This window comes from Microtus oregoni, unplaced genomic scaffold (assembly GCF_018167655.1).
Source record: "Microtus oregoni isolate MIOR12 unplaced genomic scaffold, Mior012 000050F_ref0000143, whole genome shotgun sequence".
Taxonomy (NCBI): domain Eukaryota; kingdom Metazoa; phylum Chordata; class Mammalia; order Rodentia; family Cricetidae; genus Microtus; species Microtus oregoni.
The window spans coordinates 9,028,133-9,047,388 of NW_024543256.1; the positions used below are offsets into that span (position 1 = coordinate 9,028,133).

Sequence of the window (19,256 nt, forward strand, 5' to 3'; positions counted from 1 at the left end):
GTGGGTGGGGCAGTGATATCAGTGATGTGACATTTCTCCCCCACCCACACAATCATATGGCAGATGGGGGTTAGGACCAGATCTCATGCACACCCCCACCAATAGGGTCAGTTCTGCTCTGCTGCCCAGGCGGATTCTTATTAAATCGGTGGTTGCAGTGTTCAGTATTTTGTGTATTCGCTGTGTGTTTTCTTCTCTATGTTTAAATATTGAGGAAATATGTTCAGTTCTTCTATGTGATTGATGATCTGATGATTTCTTTTATAGCTCTGCAAGAGTTTTTTTTTCTAGTTGTACTTTTATATTTATTTATTTATTAAGGATTTTTGCCTCCTCCCCGCAACCGCTTCCCATTTCCCTCCCCCTCCCCCGATCAAGTCCCCCTCCCTCATCTGCTCAAAGAGCAATCAGGGTTCCCTGACCTGTGGGAAGCCCAAGGACCACCCACCTCTATCCAGGTCTAGTAAGGTGAGCACCCAAACTGCCTAGGCTCCCACAAAGCCAGTACAAGCCAAGAACAATCGCAGTGGGTTTTTGATCCTACTGTACTTTTATTTTTTATTTCATTCATAAACATGTTTTATTTTGTTCAAATTCAACCCTCTTTCTCCCTCTAATTTCTCTCTGATCCTTCGCACTGCATCCTCTTCCCAACTTTATGTCTTTTATGTAATCTACTGAGTCCAAATAGTGTTGCCGGCATGCATGTGGGTATTGTGCTGGCTACTGTACTGAGCAAAATTTTCTTTTTTGAGAGAGGACCCAGAACTTCCTACATAGCCTAGGCTGGCCAGGAACTCTAGAGTCTTCTTACTCTGCCTCCCAAATGCTGGGAATATAGGCATGCGCCACCATACTGGGAAACATTTTTGTTCACATATTTTGAGATGATTTTATTGAATACATATTTATATTTTTCTAGTAATTCAACGAATTTTTCTTTGAGATTCTGATGTATTTACAAGCATTTGCTAGAACAGCATAGAGGAATCTCACTTTTCACATAGTTTTTTCTCAATGTTTAAGGTGTGCAGAACTATTGTACAATATCAAAATTAAGAAACTGACATTAGTATAAAATCTGTATATAACAATGTCATTTTGTCATGCCTCTGCAGTCAGGATACCTATATATCAGGATACCTATATATCATCCACCACTCCACAGATCTTCTTTATGATGCCCCTTGTAGCTTCGTATCTTCTCACTCCATCATCGTTGATCCTTGGCACCCATTACCCAATCTCCATCTCTCCCTATTTTGAAAATTTAAGAATTTTTTTTGAGGTGGGTCTCACATTTTCTCTGACTGTCCTGGAACTCACTATGTAGAACAAGTTGACCTCAAACTCACCAAGATCTGCCTGTCCCTGCCTCCCAAGTGTTGAGATTAAAGACATGTACCATCATGCCAGGCCAAGAATAATTTTAAAGTGGAAACATAACATATGACTTTAATTTTTTTATGTTCCTGAAGAGATGCTGCAGAGGTTAAGATGCTCTTCCAGAAGTCCTGAGTTCAGTTCTCAGCACCCACACGGTAGCTCACAACTGTCTGTTAACTCCAGTTCCAGAGGATCTAACATTCTTTTTTGGTTTACCTGGGTACTAAGCACTCATACAGTATACTGACATACATATAGACAAAACACTCATACACATACAAAAATTGAAAACATTTTAAATTACATATATTTAGTGTGTGTGGTGGTGATGGTGGTGGTTGCGGTGGAGGTGGTGGTGTATGTCTGTCTATCTGTCTGTATGTCTGTATGTCTGTATGTATGTACATGTGTTCTCTTGCCAAAGTGTTCATGTGGAGGTTAGATAGCAATCACCTTGATGGAGTTGTTTGTCTCCTCCCACAATGTGGGTCTTGGGGATTGAACTCAGGCCCTTTGGCTCGATGGCAAGCTTCTTTACCCACCGAGATATCTAACAGGCCCAATATACACTGTTTGATATGTTCCTTAGTACAATGCCCCAGAGATTCATTCAAGTTGTTTGTACTCATAGTACATTTCTTTCCACTGACAAATAGTATACCATGGTGTCAATGCAAAGCAGTTTGCTTGATCATTCACCCTTTCTATTATAATAAAATTTTCTCTCTTAAAGTCTTTTTTAGAATTGCTAACTCTGTGTGCTGATTTTTACTTAGTGCTTGTATAGTTTAACTTTTTGTGTCTTTTGGTTCTGAAGTTTCTCTTTGCTTATTCATCAGCATGCAGTTGGATTTTCAAATTTGGATGGGATTTTTTAACTAATGGATGCAGTCTATTTTCACGCGTTGTGGTTACTAATCCATTTGAATTGTGCTTTGTCCTTCCATTTCAAAAGCTCCACATTCATCGCTCATTTTCTTTTGGATTTATTTATACTAATACTTGTGAGCGTTTGGCGCCTGAGCTGGCTTTTGGGAACCTATTCTTCCTGCTAGGATGCCTTGCCCAGCCTTGATGCAAGGGGAGGAGCTTAATCCTGCCTCAACTTGTTATGCCATGTTTTGTTGACTCCCATGGGACAGCTGGCCCTTTCTGAACAGAGATGGAGGAGTGGGTGGGAGGGTAGATGGAAGGTTAGGGAGGGAGCTGAAGGAAAGGAGGGAGGGGAGACTGTGGTTGGTATGTAAAATAAATGAAAAAAAATAATGAAAAAATAATAGTTTGGGGTCTCAATGATTTGCACTAACTGATCTTATATTAAAAATAAAGCTCATTCAAAATCTGTAATTCTCTTGGTTTATTACTTTAGATTTTATTTTATTTTTAACTCTGTGTATATATGTATGTCTCCATGTGGGCCTGTGAATGTGGTGCAGGTGCCCGGAGGCCAGGACCTGGAGTGGCCTAATGTGGGTACTGGGAACCAAGCTGCGAACCTTCACTGCCGAGACATTCTACAGGCCCCTCTACCTTTTTCTTTTATTTCTGTGTCTTAACCTCAGACCCGAGGTATTTTAAAATTTCAAAATTCGAGTTTCATATGAGGCAATTTTCTATTTTCCTCCTCATCAGGACACTGTGGGAACTAATTTTCTTAAAAGCCCAAAGAGGCTCAGGCTTTTCCAGATCACTTATTTCAGCTACAGGATTCTTAGTCTAACTAAAGAGATTAGGCAAGGTGGTAAGTTCAACCTATATTACAATTCAGTAATAAAGAAGTTTAATTTGGAAGCCTGTGCCCTCAGAGGTATTCTGAGGGCTCTAAGTGGAAGGGGTCGTTATACTAAGTTTCTTTATCTTTTCTGTTGAATCCCCCTATTCACGCCTGCTGACTGTTTTCACTAGTTCTCAGTATTCTTAGAAAAAAAATATCTGACCCCACCCAACTCGTATGGAATGTTTCAGTGGTCGTGTTTTAGGGATAATAAAATAACACACAGCTGATGCCCAATTTCTAGTGAGTACTGCTGTTATTTTGCTAAATTGAATATTTTAAAAAATGCTGTTTCAAGCTGTAGACATCTCTACTTTCTGCTCTTGATTTTTCACACGGGACATGATTTAAGACATTCAAATCTAGATTTTAGGAAACATAATATCTATTATAAGATTTTTTTGCTCATTTAAAAGTCAAGATACATACATTTTGTACAGAATAGGTTCCATTTAAGGGGATAAAAGTTTCCAGTGTCAATCTGAGCAAAGGGAGATGACTGAATTACCTTGGCAACTGGGATTAAGCTAGCAGCTTCTAGTGTGCCCATCTGCAGTGTATGAGCTCAAATACACACTCTAATTCATGCAGAAAAAGATATGACTATGAGCCCAGCCTTGATTCAGCGGGAGGAGCTTGGTCCTACCTCAACTTGATTGTTCCGTATTTTGTGCTACCCCATGGGAGTCCTGCCCCTTTCTGCATGGAGATGGAGGAGGACTAGGAGAGGGAGAAATAGGAGGTGGGGGAGGAAGGTAATGAAAGAAGATGAGGGGAGGGAAAATGTGGTTGCTATGCAAAATAAATGAAAAAATGTTAATAAATAAATAATGAATACTTACTTTTAAAAAAGGCATGACTAGGTCAGGACTGACATCTTTTCAGGCTTTCCTTATTAAGGAGTCAGAAAACCATGAGTCTGTTCTCATCACAGCAAATCTATTACTTACTGCATGACATGGGTGTAATAGCAGTAAAACTGGGTAAGAGCAATTCTAGGCTCCAAAGCCTTCATTCAGCTCTGCCCTAGAAGGAGGAAAACTAAGGAGTAGGGGTGAGGATATAAGAAAAACCTCACCTCAGCCCCCTCTCCAAAGGAGGGCTGAGCTGACCTCTAGCTTTGAGAAAGCTACCAGGGGTCAGCACCAAACGTCATTCTATTGCTGATTTTTTTCCCATCTTAAAGGAGAATTCATTTGGTCACTATGTGGGCCCTCACAGTTGTCTAAGGGAGCCCTTCCCTGTCAGAACTTGTCAGGTGGCAGGTCTTGGGTGTGTGTGTGTGTGTGTGTGTGTGCGCGCAAGCATGTACTTGTGTACACGTGTCTTATTACCACTCCACTTCCTCATTCTTCATTTCAGGCTTGGTTTATTAAAACTTTCAAACAATTGCTCTCATGTAATCCCTACCCCTAGGCCCATGCCAGCTTCACCCATCATGCACATTGCCCCTAGATTACTTTTCATTTTTACGTGTGTGTTCATGTGTGTGCACATATGTGTAGAGACCAGAGGACAAACTGAGGTGTCATGATCAGGAATTCCATTCCGCCTTTGATACAGGGTCTCTGGAGCTCATCAATTAGGCTACTAGACTGGCTGGCCAGTGAACCACAGGGATCCTCCTGTCTCTTCACCCCCAGGGCCAAGATTACAAGTGGGCATTATCACACCAAGCATTTTTAAGTGGGTACTGGGAATCAAACTCAAATCCTCATACTTGTGAGGCCAAGACTTTACAAACTGAGCTATCTCCCAGCCTTGTGTTTCCTTTATATACATATATTTTTAAATGTCCTGTTACTCCTTGAATGACAGGATATTTTGGTACACAAACTAGTGGTTTAAGACCTTAAAAATAAAACAAAACAAGCAAACAAAATAACTTCTTCACCCTAAGTTCTCATCTTTCTCTTTTCTCACTTTTCTTCCACAGCTTCTATTTTTCTGTTTCAGGGAGATTACCTTCCTCCCTCTCATAGGAACAGAATTCTCACCCCATGCCTTTCTTCAGACCACTTCTCCCTTCCAGGACACTCTCCTATTCTGTCTTTCAGGCTCAGTTTAAGTGTATCCTTCATTGAAGTTCTGCTTCATCCTCCCAGATAGCAAGTATCCGACACTGAGTAAATGCCCACATACTATTAGCAGTCCATCTGTATTCATGTCCCTTACCTCTGCAGCTAGACTTTTAATTCTAGCATGAGAACAAGTTCTTCCGATTTGCAACACACAACTTTATTGATGATACACATATGAAGTCTTTGGTGACAAAATTCAAGTCAAAACAAGTAAGGGCAGAATAGGCCATTCACGAACAGGTTCATTATCAACTCACATAGAGGACTTGGGAAAAAGATTCCACTCAAGCAGCACAATTCAAATCACAAATGTGTCTTCAGTACTATAGGACTACAGGACTATTTGGTATTCAGAAAATGGTTCCGCTTAAAGCTGGTGACTGCCACAAACAACATCACTCTGAATGACACATTATTCTAAGCTGGCAGCTGAAAGAACTCCTTTACTATACACACAAGGAGGAAAGCAGTAACATCTCATTTTTAATGCTTCCAGACTGAAAAACTGAGACATCACAGATCTTGAGGGCACAAATCAGAATTTGTTTACCAGTTTGATGACTTTCACTTTCACCAAGAGGTCGTGGTGATTTGCCAAGGCTCGGATTTTCTTAACACACACCCCAGATGTAGTACACAAATAAAACAGGGAACCCTTGTTGAATTCTCTGTAGTTGAACACTTCCGCTCTGAGGTTGTCAAAGATAATCTCAAACAGAGTAAGAGCATTAATAAGAATTTCCGACTCCACGTAAGAATTATAAAGGGAACTAAGGGATGACGGCACCTGGGTACCGAGAAGTTTCTTGAGCATATCCGGATTTTCAGCAAAATTTGAAAGTATTTTCAAAATTTCGATCTTGATTTTTCCACCCCCCTGGGATAACAGACGGAAAAAGTTTGCGATGGAATTGACAAGCAGGTGCTGGTAATCATTAGTGATAGTCATGTTTGTTAAAAATTTTAGCCCAACGACCTGTACTGCCGAGTTCAGGTTAGAGGCCATGATGTCATCCATCACTTTGTTCATGTACACCTGCAGTCGGCCCTGGTTTTCGTAATTTTCACTCAGGTTATTCATGGCCATTAAGGCTTTTTCCTTAATATGGGGGTCAGTTTTGTTGATCATGTTTGCAATAATTGGGAGGCCTCCCAACTTTCGAATTGTTTCTTGATTACATGAATAATTGGCATTGTTGCTCAGGGTGAGCAGGGCTACTTGCTGGATGAAAGGATAATCTGATTTTTGAAGCAAGGCTAGGACTTTCCTGAGATCTCGGACACCCAGAATCTCATCAATTTCATATGGAAAGGGGCGCTTATGCATGGGAATGGTTCTCTTCCCCTTCCCTCTTTGCTGAACCTCAGGTTCAGAGTCAGAATCTGACTCTGTATCAGTCCACCCAGACTCCCTCTCCTCAGATTCAGGAATCTCTGCTAGGAAAGCCTGTCCGCCATTAGCAGAAGCTGCAGCAGCTGCAGCAGCCCCATCACCAGGGCGGAAGCCCATCCCCAATTCATCCACTTCAACCTTGTTTTTTCTATTTTTGCCCTTGCCTCCATTCCGGTTCCTGTTTCCACCTTTGGGCACAGCGCCAGCGGCTGACCCAGACTTAGGTATAGCTCCAGTGTGAGCTCCAGCTTTCTTGCTAGTGGCTGCTGTCTTAGAGGACCCTGAATGCCCAGGAGTCTGGGCAGCCCCAGAAAGCATTGGCAGAGAGGCCCCAGCCACCATGGCAGGTGTTGCCATTCTAGGAGCCTCTGTGGCTTCAGTAGGTGCTGCCACCCTAGGGACCTGCATGACATCTGTGGTTGTTGCCCTCTTGGTAGATGTTGGTGCCCTAGCAAATGCTGCCGCCGCCATTGGAGTTGTTGGCCCCATGGGAGACACTGCTGTCCCAGAAGGGACTCCTGTCATGGCAGGCAGTACTGCTCCAGAAGGGACTCCTGTCATGGCAGGCAGTACTGCTCCAGAAGGGACTCCTGTCATGGCAGGCACTAACTACTGCTCCAGAAGGGACTCCTGTCATGGCAGGCACTGCTGCCCCAGAAGGGACTCCTGTCATGGCAGGCACTACTGCCCCAGAAGGGACTCCTGTCATGGCAGGCATTACTGCCCCAGAAGGGACTCCTGTCATGGCAGGCATTGCTGCCCCAGAAGGGACTCCTGTCATGGCAGGCATTGCTGCCCCAGAAGGGACTCCTGTAATGGCAGGCACTGCTGCCCCAGAATACTGAACTGCTCTGGGAGGCACTACTACCCAAGGAGACTGGGCTATCATCCCAGGATGCACTGTTGCCCCAGAAGACTGGACTGCTCTGGGAGGCACTGTTGTCACAGGAGACTGGACTGCCCTAGAAAGCATTGCTGCCCCAAGAGACGGGGGTGGAAGGGGAGGCACCACTGTCCCAGGAGACTGGGTTACCCTGGCAGTTGCTGGCCCAGTAAAGTGGGCTGCCACGGGAATGTAGACTGCCCCGGGGGGAGCTACGACTGTCCAGGAAGGTGCTGCTTGCACAAGAGATTGCACTGCCATGGTTGGTGGTGCTGGCCCAGTAGACTGGGCTACCCCAGGAGGTGCTACAGCCCAGGGAAGTGCTGTTGGCACAGAAGGTGCTATTGATGGGGAAGGTACTAATGGCCCAGGACACTGGGCTACCCCAGGAAGTACTGCTGGCCCAGGGAGTGCTGTTATCCCAGTAGCCTCCATGGTACCGGGAGCTTCTGCCACTTTGGGAGTCACTACTATTTGTGGGGCCTCCGCAGCTGTGGGAACCTCTGCCACCTTGGGTGGGGGTGTAACTGCACTGGCAGCTGAAGTCGCGACTACTGGTTTGGGAGTAGGCTCAGTCCCAGCCCCCTTGGCCTCCTGGGCCTTACTTTCTGCCCCATTCTGAACCTTAGGGCTGGGTGCAGCTGGCACCATTTTTTCAGCTGCAGTTGTGGCAAGAGTGGATGTTTTCCCCTGGGCCTTATTCATTGTCTCAACAGTGACAGAGGCTGGGGGATTGAACCCTGGCCCAAGGTCAATTGTGAATCCTGCTTTTAGTCCACCTTTAGCCCTGGCTCCAGTACCCACCGAAGCCCGGTTCTTGGATTTGGCTGGTCTCTTCTTCTTCTGGTCTTTTCCTCTAGTGTATTTGTAGACACAGTACCAGGCGCTAGCCCCGATCACTATTCCAGCAGCTACGCAGCCAGCATCCCGAGTACGGCTCATGATACACGTGCAACAATTCTCTGATCCAGATTGCTTAAGTGGAACGAACGTATGCACCAGTCAAAACGAGGCTCTCAAACTTGGGTTTGAAAGGTCTTCTGAGGCAGCAAACTGAGCTGGACCTAGTAGGGGTAAACGTCAGAAGTGAGAAGCATTGTGGTTCCGTGCTCCCCTGTCCAACCTTCCTTTATCCCAATCCTCTGATGAGACGCAAAGGACAATGGCACGGGGTTTTGATCCTACGTAATGTGATGGCTTTGTGGGAGCCTAGCCAGTTTGGATGTTCACCTTCCTAGAAATGGACGGACGGGGGAGGTCCTAGATCTTACCACAGGGTAGAAAACCCTGACTGCTCTTTGGACTGGAGAGGGAGGGGGAGAGGAGTGGGGGGAGGGGGAGAAGGGTGGGAGGAGGGGGAGGGAAATGGGAGGCTGGGAGGAGGTGGAAACTTGTTTTGTTTTCTCCTTTTCTCAATAAAAAAAAGAGACAAAAAAAATAATTTCACAGTTGGGGGTCTCCACAACATGGGGAATTGTAAAAGTCCACAGTATTAGGAAGTTTGAGAACCACTGGTCAAATATATTAAGTTCTTGAATCTTGGAGCATGTAGTCTGTATGGTTTCTTAACCTAGTGACTCACCAGAGATTGTTCATTTAGGAGGGTTTGGGTGATACTTTACCTTAAGGTCATAACTAATTGTAATTTTGTTATACCGCAGGAACTTTCTTACCCCCTAATAAACCAAATCCCTAAATGTAAAAAAAAAAAGTGAGAAGCACAGGGTTTGGGCTCACTTTGTGTCTAACCTTAGGGGAGCGCTTGGGGACACAGGTGTGGAAGCCTGCACTTGTTGATGCGATGATCAGCTCGAGTCTTATCTTACCTCTAGTTCACCTTCCCAGTGCCAGCATCTACCATTTAGTTGTCCCTAAGTGGGGAGGGCATGGAAATCTGGCAGAGTGTGAAATCTGAGATTCACCTGTGACACCTCCACCCCCATTCAAGAGCCCTCAGATAGTGCACATATACATACCAAGTTCCTGGGATCAGGAGCAATTCCCGCAGTGCTGGCAGCTGCAGAGCCTAAAGGTAGAGGGATCTGTGGGTAAATGACAGGTGGCTTTGAGCCTTTGGCAGAGAGACAATTGTTTCTCCCCTGATTTGCATTCTGATGGGCCAAAAAAACTCTCAGGACTCCTCCTTTTCTCCCCCAACGATTAATTTAAATTAGAAATCCCATATGCCCCATTCCCTGCACCAGAAAGGACAGGCCAGAACAAAGGTGTCTTAAAGAAAGAAAACATGCAGGGGGAGTTGTGTTGGTGCTATGTTCTGGCCTCTGCCAAAGGGGATGCTCACCCCGAACACTGACCTGCAAGAATTCTGAGCTCTTTCTCCTTCCTTTAGTTCAGCCTGAGCTTCATGCTGAGGGCAGGCTGAAGGGCAGAAATAGAGACTGCAGGCGCAGACTAAGAACCTGGTGGACATATCAGCATCCAGAACAAGAGCCCCAGTGTTAGCCTTTTTCCATCTGCACACCACGATGACGAAGAATTCCACCTTTCAATTCCTTTAATTCTCCTTGCCTCTCTCACCATCCCCCCATCCCCCCATCCTCGCCCCCCCCCCCCCCGTTTGCGCAGGCTCCCCAGGCACTCAGTGTCCCCTTCTATTTCGCCCCACCCCCTGGCCGCCATTTTTCTGAGACACTGCGCCACACCCCTTCTGCTGCATCGAAGCGGAGGGGGCGAGGTGAGAGTGCTGGCTAAGTTGCAGCATGGGGGATTCCTGCCAGATATTCTAGTGTTCTTCGCCTATGCTCAGCCATTCTTCAGCCCCCACCTTTCTGCAGAACAAGGGCCGCTAGGCCCACCTCCTCAGTTTCAGGGTCCTGATTTTCCGTGGTTTCTCTGCTCTGGGCCCCACTTCCCTCCCCCACCCCAAATCCCCAGAAAACCGCCATTTCTATAGCCTGAATACCCGAATTCCTTTTTTTCAGGGCTGAAAAGACCAGGATGAAGGGCTCTGTGGGCCGCAGGTGTCTGGAAAGCAGCCTGGCAGTTAGCATGACGATTTAATACCAGTTAGCTTACGGTCCCCCAGCCTGTGAAGCCAAATCCGCCATATCTTCTACAGAAGCTGGCACACCCATTTCCTAGCACCCTAGAAGGATGGGGGGAGGGGAGGGGAGGGGAGGGAAGGGAGGGGAGGGGAGGGGGCAAGGTTGTGGCAGCCAGGTAGTCTGAAAAGGGAAGATGGGAATGAAAAATACCGATTGGTTCCAAATTTCAAGCCCATCTGGCCACCCGATCCCCACCCACCTCCTTGCTGGGTTTGAATGAGCTGCCACGTTTATTTCTCTTGCCTGCCCTTCTCAAAACAGCACCGTAAGTAGGGAACCGAGCCTGAGCCTCTAAAACAAAACCGCAAAACTGCTGCGAGAGAAGTAAGCGTTTTCTTCCATAGAAGGGATAGTCCTTTCATTCCCCTACTCCCCTCTCGTCCGCTGCCCCGGAGATCCTAGGGTCTGGAAAACCGCGGCCAGCAGAGGATGCAGAAGCACCTGAGGCCTTGACATTCAGTAACCCTAGGCTATTTGCAACTCCCGGGTCCCCGAGAATGTTCATTCTCACACCCACCTGTCCAGTTCTGAGGTAATTTTCTTCTCGCCTGGCAGTGTGCAGCGTTATGGCGTTGGTATCCGGAGGAAGATGGCAGAGATGGCCGTCAAGGCTTTAAGTACCTTTGCCCACGTCAGCTCTTGGTCACGTGAGGGACTCTTTGCCAGTAAGCTTAAGTCCCGGAATTCCACTCCCACCAAGAGCAGGAGCTCCCTCCTTTATCCCCACTCCTGCCTTATCTCACCACATCAGGTCCTGTCAATCATTCATTGCCTTTGTAACATCAGGCTAAAAGCAGCCCCTTCTCCCTATTATGAATTTGCTCTCTCTAGTTACTGGGGAGGAGCTGCAGCTTCTGGGAGAATTGTTGACATTTTTCACTGCCCCCTCCCATTACTCCAAGCTTTCCCCTCCATTCCCCATCCTCCAGTCCCTGCCCAGTTCCCACTATTCCCCTTGTGGTTGAGTTTCTGCTCCTGTTTAGATAAGGGGTGAGTATCAGAGAGGAGACAAGGATTGGAGGTGAGATCTGTACTTCTGGAAGACTCCTTTGTTTAAAAAAACCATGACTACAGCTTTATTCTTACAGGAAGAAGATACAATAAGACAAGAACTAAGTGTGGGAAATAGTATCAAAACCTGGCAGAAACGTTTTGTTTAAAACCAGAATTTCTCTCACGTTAATTTTGACTAATTTTTATCACACAGAAAATGAATTCTAATGGCCAAGTGGGAAATAGGTTTCTTTTCTTTTCTTTCTTTCTTTCTTTCTTTCTTTCTTTTCTTTTTTTTTTTTTGGATTTTTCGAGACAGGGTTTCTGTAGCTTTTTGGTTCCTGTCCTGGAACTAGCTCTTGTAGACCAGGCTGGCCTCGAACTCACAGATATCCGCCTGCCTCTGCCTCTTGAGTGCTGGGATTAAAGGCATGCGCCACCACCGCCCATCTGGGAAATAGGTTTCTAAGCGTGCTAGGCATCTGAGCATCTAAAATGTATTTTCTTGATGATATCAACATATTTCTATATCATCTGTAATTGATCTGTGAAGATGCATTCAGTTGCCCTGTCTTATTTATTTTTGATAACTAATATCCTACTTTTCTTCTGGTATAGCTTTTAAGCTGAGTAAATAAATGATCTCCTCTTGTCCAGTTAGAGAAATACATTTATTTAACATTATCATGCTGTTGCTTTCTGCTGTGTGACTGTCCTGTAACCATGACAATTCCGAACACCTGTCCATGGGTTAGGTTCCTGCTCAGTGATTCATCTTTAGATGGAAAGAAGAGTTTCGGGGCTAAGAAAAGTAATCGTGTGAAGGATGCAGGATTGTAAACTCCTTCTTGCCCTGGTAAGAAGCATAGAAGCTGTTGTCCCAAGACCCCCTCCTACACTCCTGAGCCCTATATGTTATTCCCTGCACGCAGTCATCTGAGTCGGTTGCTTACTCCCAAAATATCCATGGACAGGTCATCAAAATGGTGACATGGGTGAGTGCCTTTAGCCACTTACCGTTCCTCTCTTAGGGGTAACTCAGCAATGCATGGAAGAGATTGCTCTCTTCCCATCTGCTTCTGGAGCTGAATATTTCAAAGAATACAAAATTGATTGTTGGGGAAAGCAGTTGTTAAATTGGCTTGATGTATATCCTTTCACACAGTGTCGTAGTGAATATTTTCTTTAATATTCCATGTACTACTACTACCTGATCTGAAAGTTACAGTCTGACGGACCTCTCCCCTCTGGCTCCCTTTACTTCAAGCAACCAGTAGGATCCTAGTTTTGCTGCAGAGTAACTGCCAGTCCTCATCTACTTTGGCGCTCCATTAGCCAAATATATGTCGAGACCCGAACTACAATGTCGAGTGGTCACACTGATTAACTTCGATTAGGTGTTGATTCTTAGCTGTGGTCCATCTGAGTTATATTCATCCTAAAGGTTTTGTTTTTGATTGTGTGTGGATCTAAAGTGATTTTAGGAGGTGGAATTAGAGGTTCTTGATCCTGACAGTTTTTCAAGGGGTCTACAATCCATCTCTCTGATATTAAATGCTAATAGAATGGCCTAACAATAGTTTGTGTATTCGTTGAGATTTAAGAATCTCTTTTGTCAGCCGGATGATGGTGGCTCACACCTATAATCCCAGTACTCAGGAGGCAGAGGCAGAGGCAGGAGGATTTCTGAATTTGAGGCCAGCCTGGTCTACAGAGTGAGTTCCAGAACAGAAAGGGCTAGACAGAGAAAACCGTATCTTGAAAAACCAAAAATGAAAAAAAAATTCTCTTTTGCCTAGTAATAGTATTACTAAGCATGTTTAAAGTCCTGATTTAACCTCCCAGCATGAAAGGAAAACTAAATCAAACAATAAGAAATACAGAAGATATATAGGAAGAAAGAATCTTGCAGCTTTGCTATTCCCAGCCACAGCTAACAATTTCTGTTTTTCTTTTAAAGCACATTTTAATAAGTACATTTATTCGTATTGATCAAGTTCAAATGAAGCAGAGATCATAACAGGAATAGGCATTGATCTCTGTATTATAATAGCAGTAGGTCTGCAGATTCACTTGTGGAACTTGGTTATTGTAAAATCAAGACTTCCTCCCTAGGAACATGCACGTGAGCGACTGTTCATTTTCACGTTACCTTTTCTCTTTCACACATGTCCAGCTATCTAATTTACATTATTTGCTAATTTCTCTAAATTATTAGTCATCTTCATGGTAAAAACACCACTTCTTTAAAAATGACTTTTTTTTAGATGTATGTGTGTCTGTGTGTGTATGCCACAAGTATATGGGTGTCTGTGAAGGCCATAGAGGAGGCTGAATTCCCTAAAGATGGAGTTGCAGCAGTGATGAGTGACTGGACACGGGTGTTGGGAGCGGAACTTGGTCCTCTGCAAGTTCAGCAAATACTTTTCACCCTTGGCTCATCTCTCCAGCCCAACCACTATTTCTAGAATTATAGTTTCTGATAGGAAACCTGATATTTAGGGGAAAATATTCTACTACTGTATATTTATTTTCTGCTTGCCGAGTTTTTGATATCTTAATAATTCCAATAGTTCTTAGGTGACACTGTGGTTTGTGTAGTTTTATATTAAATGTTTCCTCCTTTCTGTTTTTGAAATTTTATTGTTTTATAATTTCTTTACTTGTATTTAGGTACATTGGTATTTTGCCTGAATGTATGTCTGTGTGAGGGTGTTGGGTTCCCTGGAACTGGAATTACAGATGGTTGTGAGCTGCCATGTGGGTACTGGGAATTGAACCCTGGGTCCTCTGGAAGAACAGTTAGTATTCTTAACGGTTGAGCCATCTCTCCAGCCCTGAAATTTTATTTTTATTGTTACTAAAACAGGAATAAATTTTAAACAGGACAAAGATGCAGTGATTTTCAAGTATATGGATAAGTCTGAGTGTAAATTTATATTCTTTCTAAATTCATCCTTTATGAATTCCAAATGTTCAATCAAAATATTTGATTGAGAAATTCAATTTCCATCAAGAGACATTCTGGACAAGCACCTCGATTATAAAAAGGCAAGATTTGCCCAGCGATCTTGTTTGCTTTCAATTTCCAGGAGGATCTATATATGTTTTTCTTTGGGTTCACCTTGTTATTTGGCTTCTCTAGGCTTGTGAACTATAGGCTCAATGTCCTTTGTTTATGACTAGAGTCCACTAATGAGTGAGTACATACCATATTCATCTTTTTGGGTCTGGGTAATCTCACTCAGGATAGTGTTTTCTCTTTCCATCCATTTGCATGCAAAATTCAAGGTGTCATTGTTTTTTTTTTTGTTTTTTTTTGTTTTTTTTTTTAACCGCTGAGTAGTACTCTAATGTGTATATATTCCACACTTTGGTAGGGGTGGGAGGGGGGATGGGGGAAGGGGAGAGGGGGAAAGAGAAGGGAGAAGGTGAAAGACTAGGGAGAGCTTCGGGGAGTGGGAGGGTGGAGATGGAGGAAGGGCGGATATAGGAGCAGGGAAGATATCTACATTAAGGGAGCCATTTTAGGGTTGGCAAGAGACTTGGCTCTAGAGGGGATTCCAGGAGTCCACGGGGATGTCCCCAGCTAGGTCCTTGGGCAGCAGAGGAGAGAGTGCCTGAACTGGCCTTGCCCCACTATCACACTGATGATTATCTCGAATATCACCATAGAATCTTCGTCTGGCGACTGATGGAGATAGAGACAGAGACCCTCATCAGAGGAACGGGCTGAGCTCCCAAGGTCCAGTTGAAGAGCAGAGGAGGGAGAAGATGAGCAAGGAAGTCAGGACCACGAGGGGTTGGTCCACCCACTGAGACAGTGTGACTGATCTAATTGGAGCTCATCAAATCCAGCTGGACCGGGTCCGAATGAGCATGTGATCAAACCGGACTCTCTGAATGTGGCTGACAATGGGGGCTGACTGAGAAGCCATTGATAAAGGCACTGGGACTTGTTTCTACTGCATGTACTGGCTTTTTGGGACCTAGTCTATATGGATGCACAGCTTCCTAGGCCTGGATGTAGGGGGGAGGGCCTTGGAGTTCCCACAGGGAGGGGGAGGAAGGAGGGTGAGTGTGGGAGCTGGAGGGGAATGGGAGGAGGGGAGGAAGTGTAAATTTTTGAATGGAAAAAACAAACAAATAAATAAATAGGCAAGATTGGTTTTGTTTTTAGCATACCATTATACAGAAATGACAAAATGATTTTATGTCGAGACAATGCAACTAAATACTAACACATAGTCATACAAACTTTGAAAATGTTTCTTAAAAAATAGAAAATCAGAAGTAGAAATTATTTTCATATATTAAAAAGGTATAAAAACTTTTCTAAACCTGAGTTGTCATTAGTTGATAGTCTCTCTCCGTGTTCTACTTTTAGAAATAAATTGCCAACAAAACACATAATTCCAATTTATACATGCCAAATCCAAAATAGGATGAAACCTTAAGATTTTTTATAAATTGGCCGTTTCTTCCCTTCTAATATTCATGCTTCCTTATCTTTATTTTTCTTTGTTTGACCATGACTTCTTTGAGAGCCTCCTCGTTTTTCTCCTTTGTTTTATCCCTTAACGGAACATACATCATTTTCAAGGTTATTTTTACTTGTTTACTGGTATCACACAAAAAGTAATATTCATAAATAATATCAATGAGTGGAAACAACTTGTCCTGGTAGCCCACAGGGGAGTGATAAATCTACCATGTCAGAGAGCTTCATGTATTCTTTATCAGGTTAAGGATCTTTTTTTATATCTAATTTAATTTAACCAATAATGAATCACTTAATTACATATAATTCTTTACTACATAAACGAAGCTTTCCCTCTTCTTTTTATTAACAGTTTGAAATTTTAAGAATGACTGGTTTAATTTACTAAGTCCTGAGCTATAATTTACTTTATAATTTAATTTATTAACCACTGAGTTTCGGTGGTTGAGTGCTTGCCTGCTAGCATGAGACCTAGGTACACCTAGGTACAATCCCCAAAATTCAAATGCTTTGATGTAAGATTTCTTTTTCTGTTGACTTGCTGTTGTCAAGATTGATGAGAACAGAGCAGTCATTCTTGTCACTTTGATAACCTACTGTATATTTTGAATGCTTCTAGACATTTTAACACTATTGTAAACTCCAACCCCCTTCCTAAATTGTTTAAAATAAATACAAATATCCTCACTACAACTGACAAGAGTCTGCCGTAGTCAGACTTATAACACTTATGCCTCATCTTTCCTTTTTCTAATCATCCTAACTTCCTTGATATACCTGGGCCAAATTGGCCACAAACCCTCCATAGGGCCTTTATATATGTTTGCCTTTCTGCTTAAGATTCTCTCCTCCTATATATCACCATATTTCCCTCATAATATTATGTTTTATCAAAGGTGAACTTTAAAGGCCTGGGAATATAGCTCAGTGCTAGAGTACTTACATAGCACCCTCTTTTACTCCTTTCCCAATCTCCTTCTTTCTTAATATGCTTCCTCCATTCAGGATTTTTCTTTTGGGCACCACATTTGCAAGAAAACATGCAATATCTATCTTTCCGAGACTGGTTTATTTTGCTTAATTTTCAGTTGCATCCATCTTATTTCTATTCGTGGCAACTAAAGACCCTCAGTTCTATCCATTTATTGACATGATTTTTTTTGTATGGCAGAATAATGTGTCTAATACACACATACAAACACACACACACACACACACACACACACACACACACGTATTGAAACCTTGTCCAGACAGAGGTTCCTTTTGGCTGTTGTTTTTGTTCTTTGAGAATTTCATTCAATGTGTTTAGATTATGTTCACACCTTCTGTCACCTCCTCCACATGCCACATCCAACTTGGTGTTGTCTTTTTGAAAAACCCACATAGGCCAATTTGTGCTGCCCAAGATTTTCTTGGATATGTGGTTTTCCAAAGGAACATGCTCAATTTACCAGTGTTTATGCTCTTAAAGAAAACTGAACCCCCCTGCCAGAAGCTATCAGTTACCAATAGCTCCTAAACTAAGAGTGGGGATTTCATGCCCACTTCTTCTCCATGAGTGGTTTTTCCTGGTTTGGGTTTTCGTAGGTCTTGTGGATGCTGCCTCAACTCCTGTGAGTTATTAATATGCAGCTTCCCTGCTGTATCCGGAAAACATTTCCTTGTACTCATTCACCACTTCTGGCTCTTACAGATAGAGATTTTTGACCAGGCAACAGTTCTGTTCTTTGGCGGGCTATATGACTGTGGCCTAGGAAGAAACAGGAAGAAGCAGAGGAAACCCATCGTAATTCTGATCCCTGCGGTTTGATGTGAGGGAAGTACTGATTGGAGACCACTGGCATGGGGGTGGAGGGCAATCACACAGGTTTTAAGTTTGGAGTGCTTCATTGTTGATCAGTAGGGCCCATGAGAACGTAACCTCTTCCTCATTCCATTCTTGTCTTCTAAAGGTCAGGGCAGTGACGACAGCAGAAATGATTGGCTTTGGTGACTTAAAAAGGCAGGATAAAGGAAGAAGTTTTCATGTATCAGAGGGTGGACTGGGGTTACATGCAGCCAACATACATGGGGGCATATGTTTTCATACTATCTGCAGCTGGGATATTCCTCAGTCAAGTGTCTACAAGATTATCAATGAGTTATTTATAGCCATCTTTTCCCTCCTACTAGTGTAGAAGGAATAGGGAGGCTGGGAACCTGGGTGAGACCCAGCTTGCCAAGTGTATCATATGACCATCAGCATTGAGTTACTATTGTTTTGCGGGACAAAGGTCCCATCTGCTCAAGAGACTCATAACAGCTCTTTTTTCTCCTTGTTTGTGCATGTGTGTGCATACATCTGTGTGTGTGTGTGTGTGTGTGTGTGTGTGTGTGTGTGTGTAGGAGCATTTTCATTTTAACAAGATGAAAACCTCTCTCACTCCAAACCCCATTATTTCTAATGGGCTCAGGGTTGGGGGAAAACAAACTCAGTGAAATGCTGACATAAACTATATGAGTAAAGAAAACAGAGTTGGATTGATTGAGAATACGAAACTGGAGAACATATACAGAAATGGAACAAATCGGTTTCCAGTAAGTTTAGCAGGACTCCTGAGAAGTAAAATCTGAGATGAGGATTTTTATGAAAATGGTTTACTGAAGGAGTACTTTAGGTGAAACCTATATGTACATAAGAGCATACAGCCAAAGAATCTAGGCAGAAACATAGTTCAGCTAGAGTCTAGCCTTAGTCTGAGATCAAGGAAACTTTGAAACAGAAAGGCATGAAGGAACTGGTTCATCTTGAGATAAGGGAGTTATGCTTCCATATCACTGAGAGAGATAGGGTACACAGTGTAAGTTGAGACGAGAGAGGCTTTGATTCCACAAAATGGCTCTGACAAATATTCAAATATGACTCTTTTGCAGCTGACACTCATATCAGCTAGCAGATAGGAGCATCCATCTAGTAAATGGAGTCTGGGGTGCATCAGTAGCATCTGCTATACCCGCTATAATTAGTCAGTCTGCACTCTTGTAATAAAAATGAGCTTCCCATCCACGTACCTCCACCCACTACCAGAAAATTCAATTTCGGCTTTGCTATCTTTGGAGTCTTTTCATGTGTGCAGCCTGTCAGGATATGGCCAGCTTATCCACAAATAAAGGCAAAAAGGAAACCGCTTGAGCTTC

General features: G+C 43.5%; 1 protein-coding gene across 1 annotated transcript; it reads right to left on the minus strand.

Annotated features, from left to right (window-relative positions):
* Window positions 1-5,761: 5,761 nt before the first annotated feature.
* Window positions 5,762-10,660, minus strand: LOC121437043 (armadillo repeat-containing X-linked protein 2-like). The gene is made up of 5 exons (XM_041636905.1): window positions 10,441-10,660; window positions 9,833-9,937; window positions 9,494-9,559; window positions 7,385-8,581; window positions 5,762-7,086 (listed from the first exon to the last, which is right to left on the minus strand). Exons 4-5 carry the CDS (start codon window positions 8,457-8,459, stop codon window positions 5,777-5,779), a joined length of 2,385 nt encoding a protein of 794 aa, XP_041492839.1. The 5' UTR covers window positions 8,460-8,581; window positions 9,494-9,559; window positions 9,833-9,937; window positions 10,441-10,660; the 3' UTR covers window positions 5,762-5,776.
* Window positions 10,661-19,256: the final 8,596 nt, after the last annotated feature.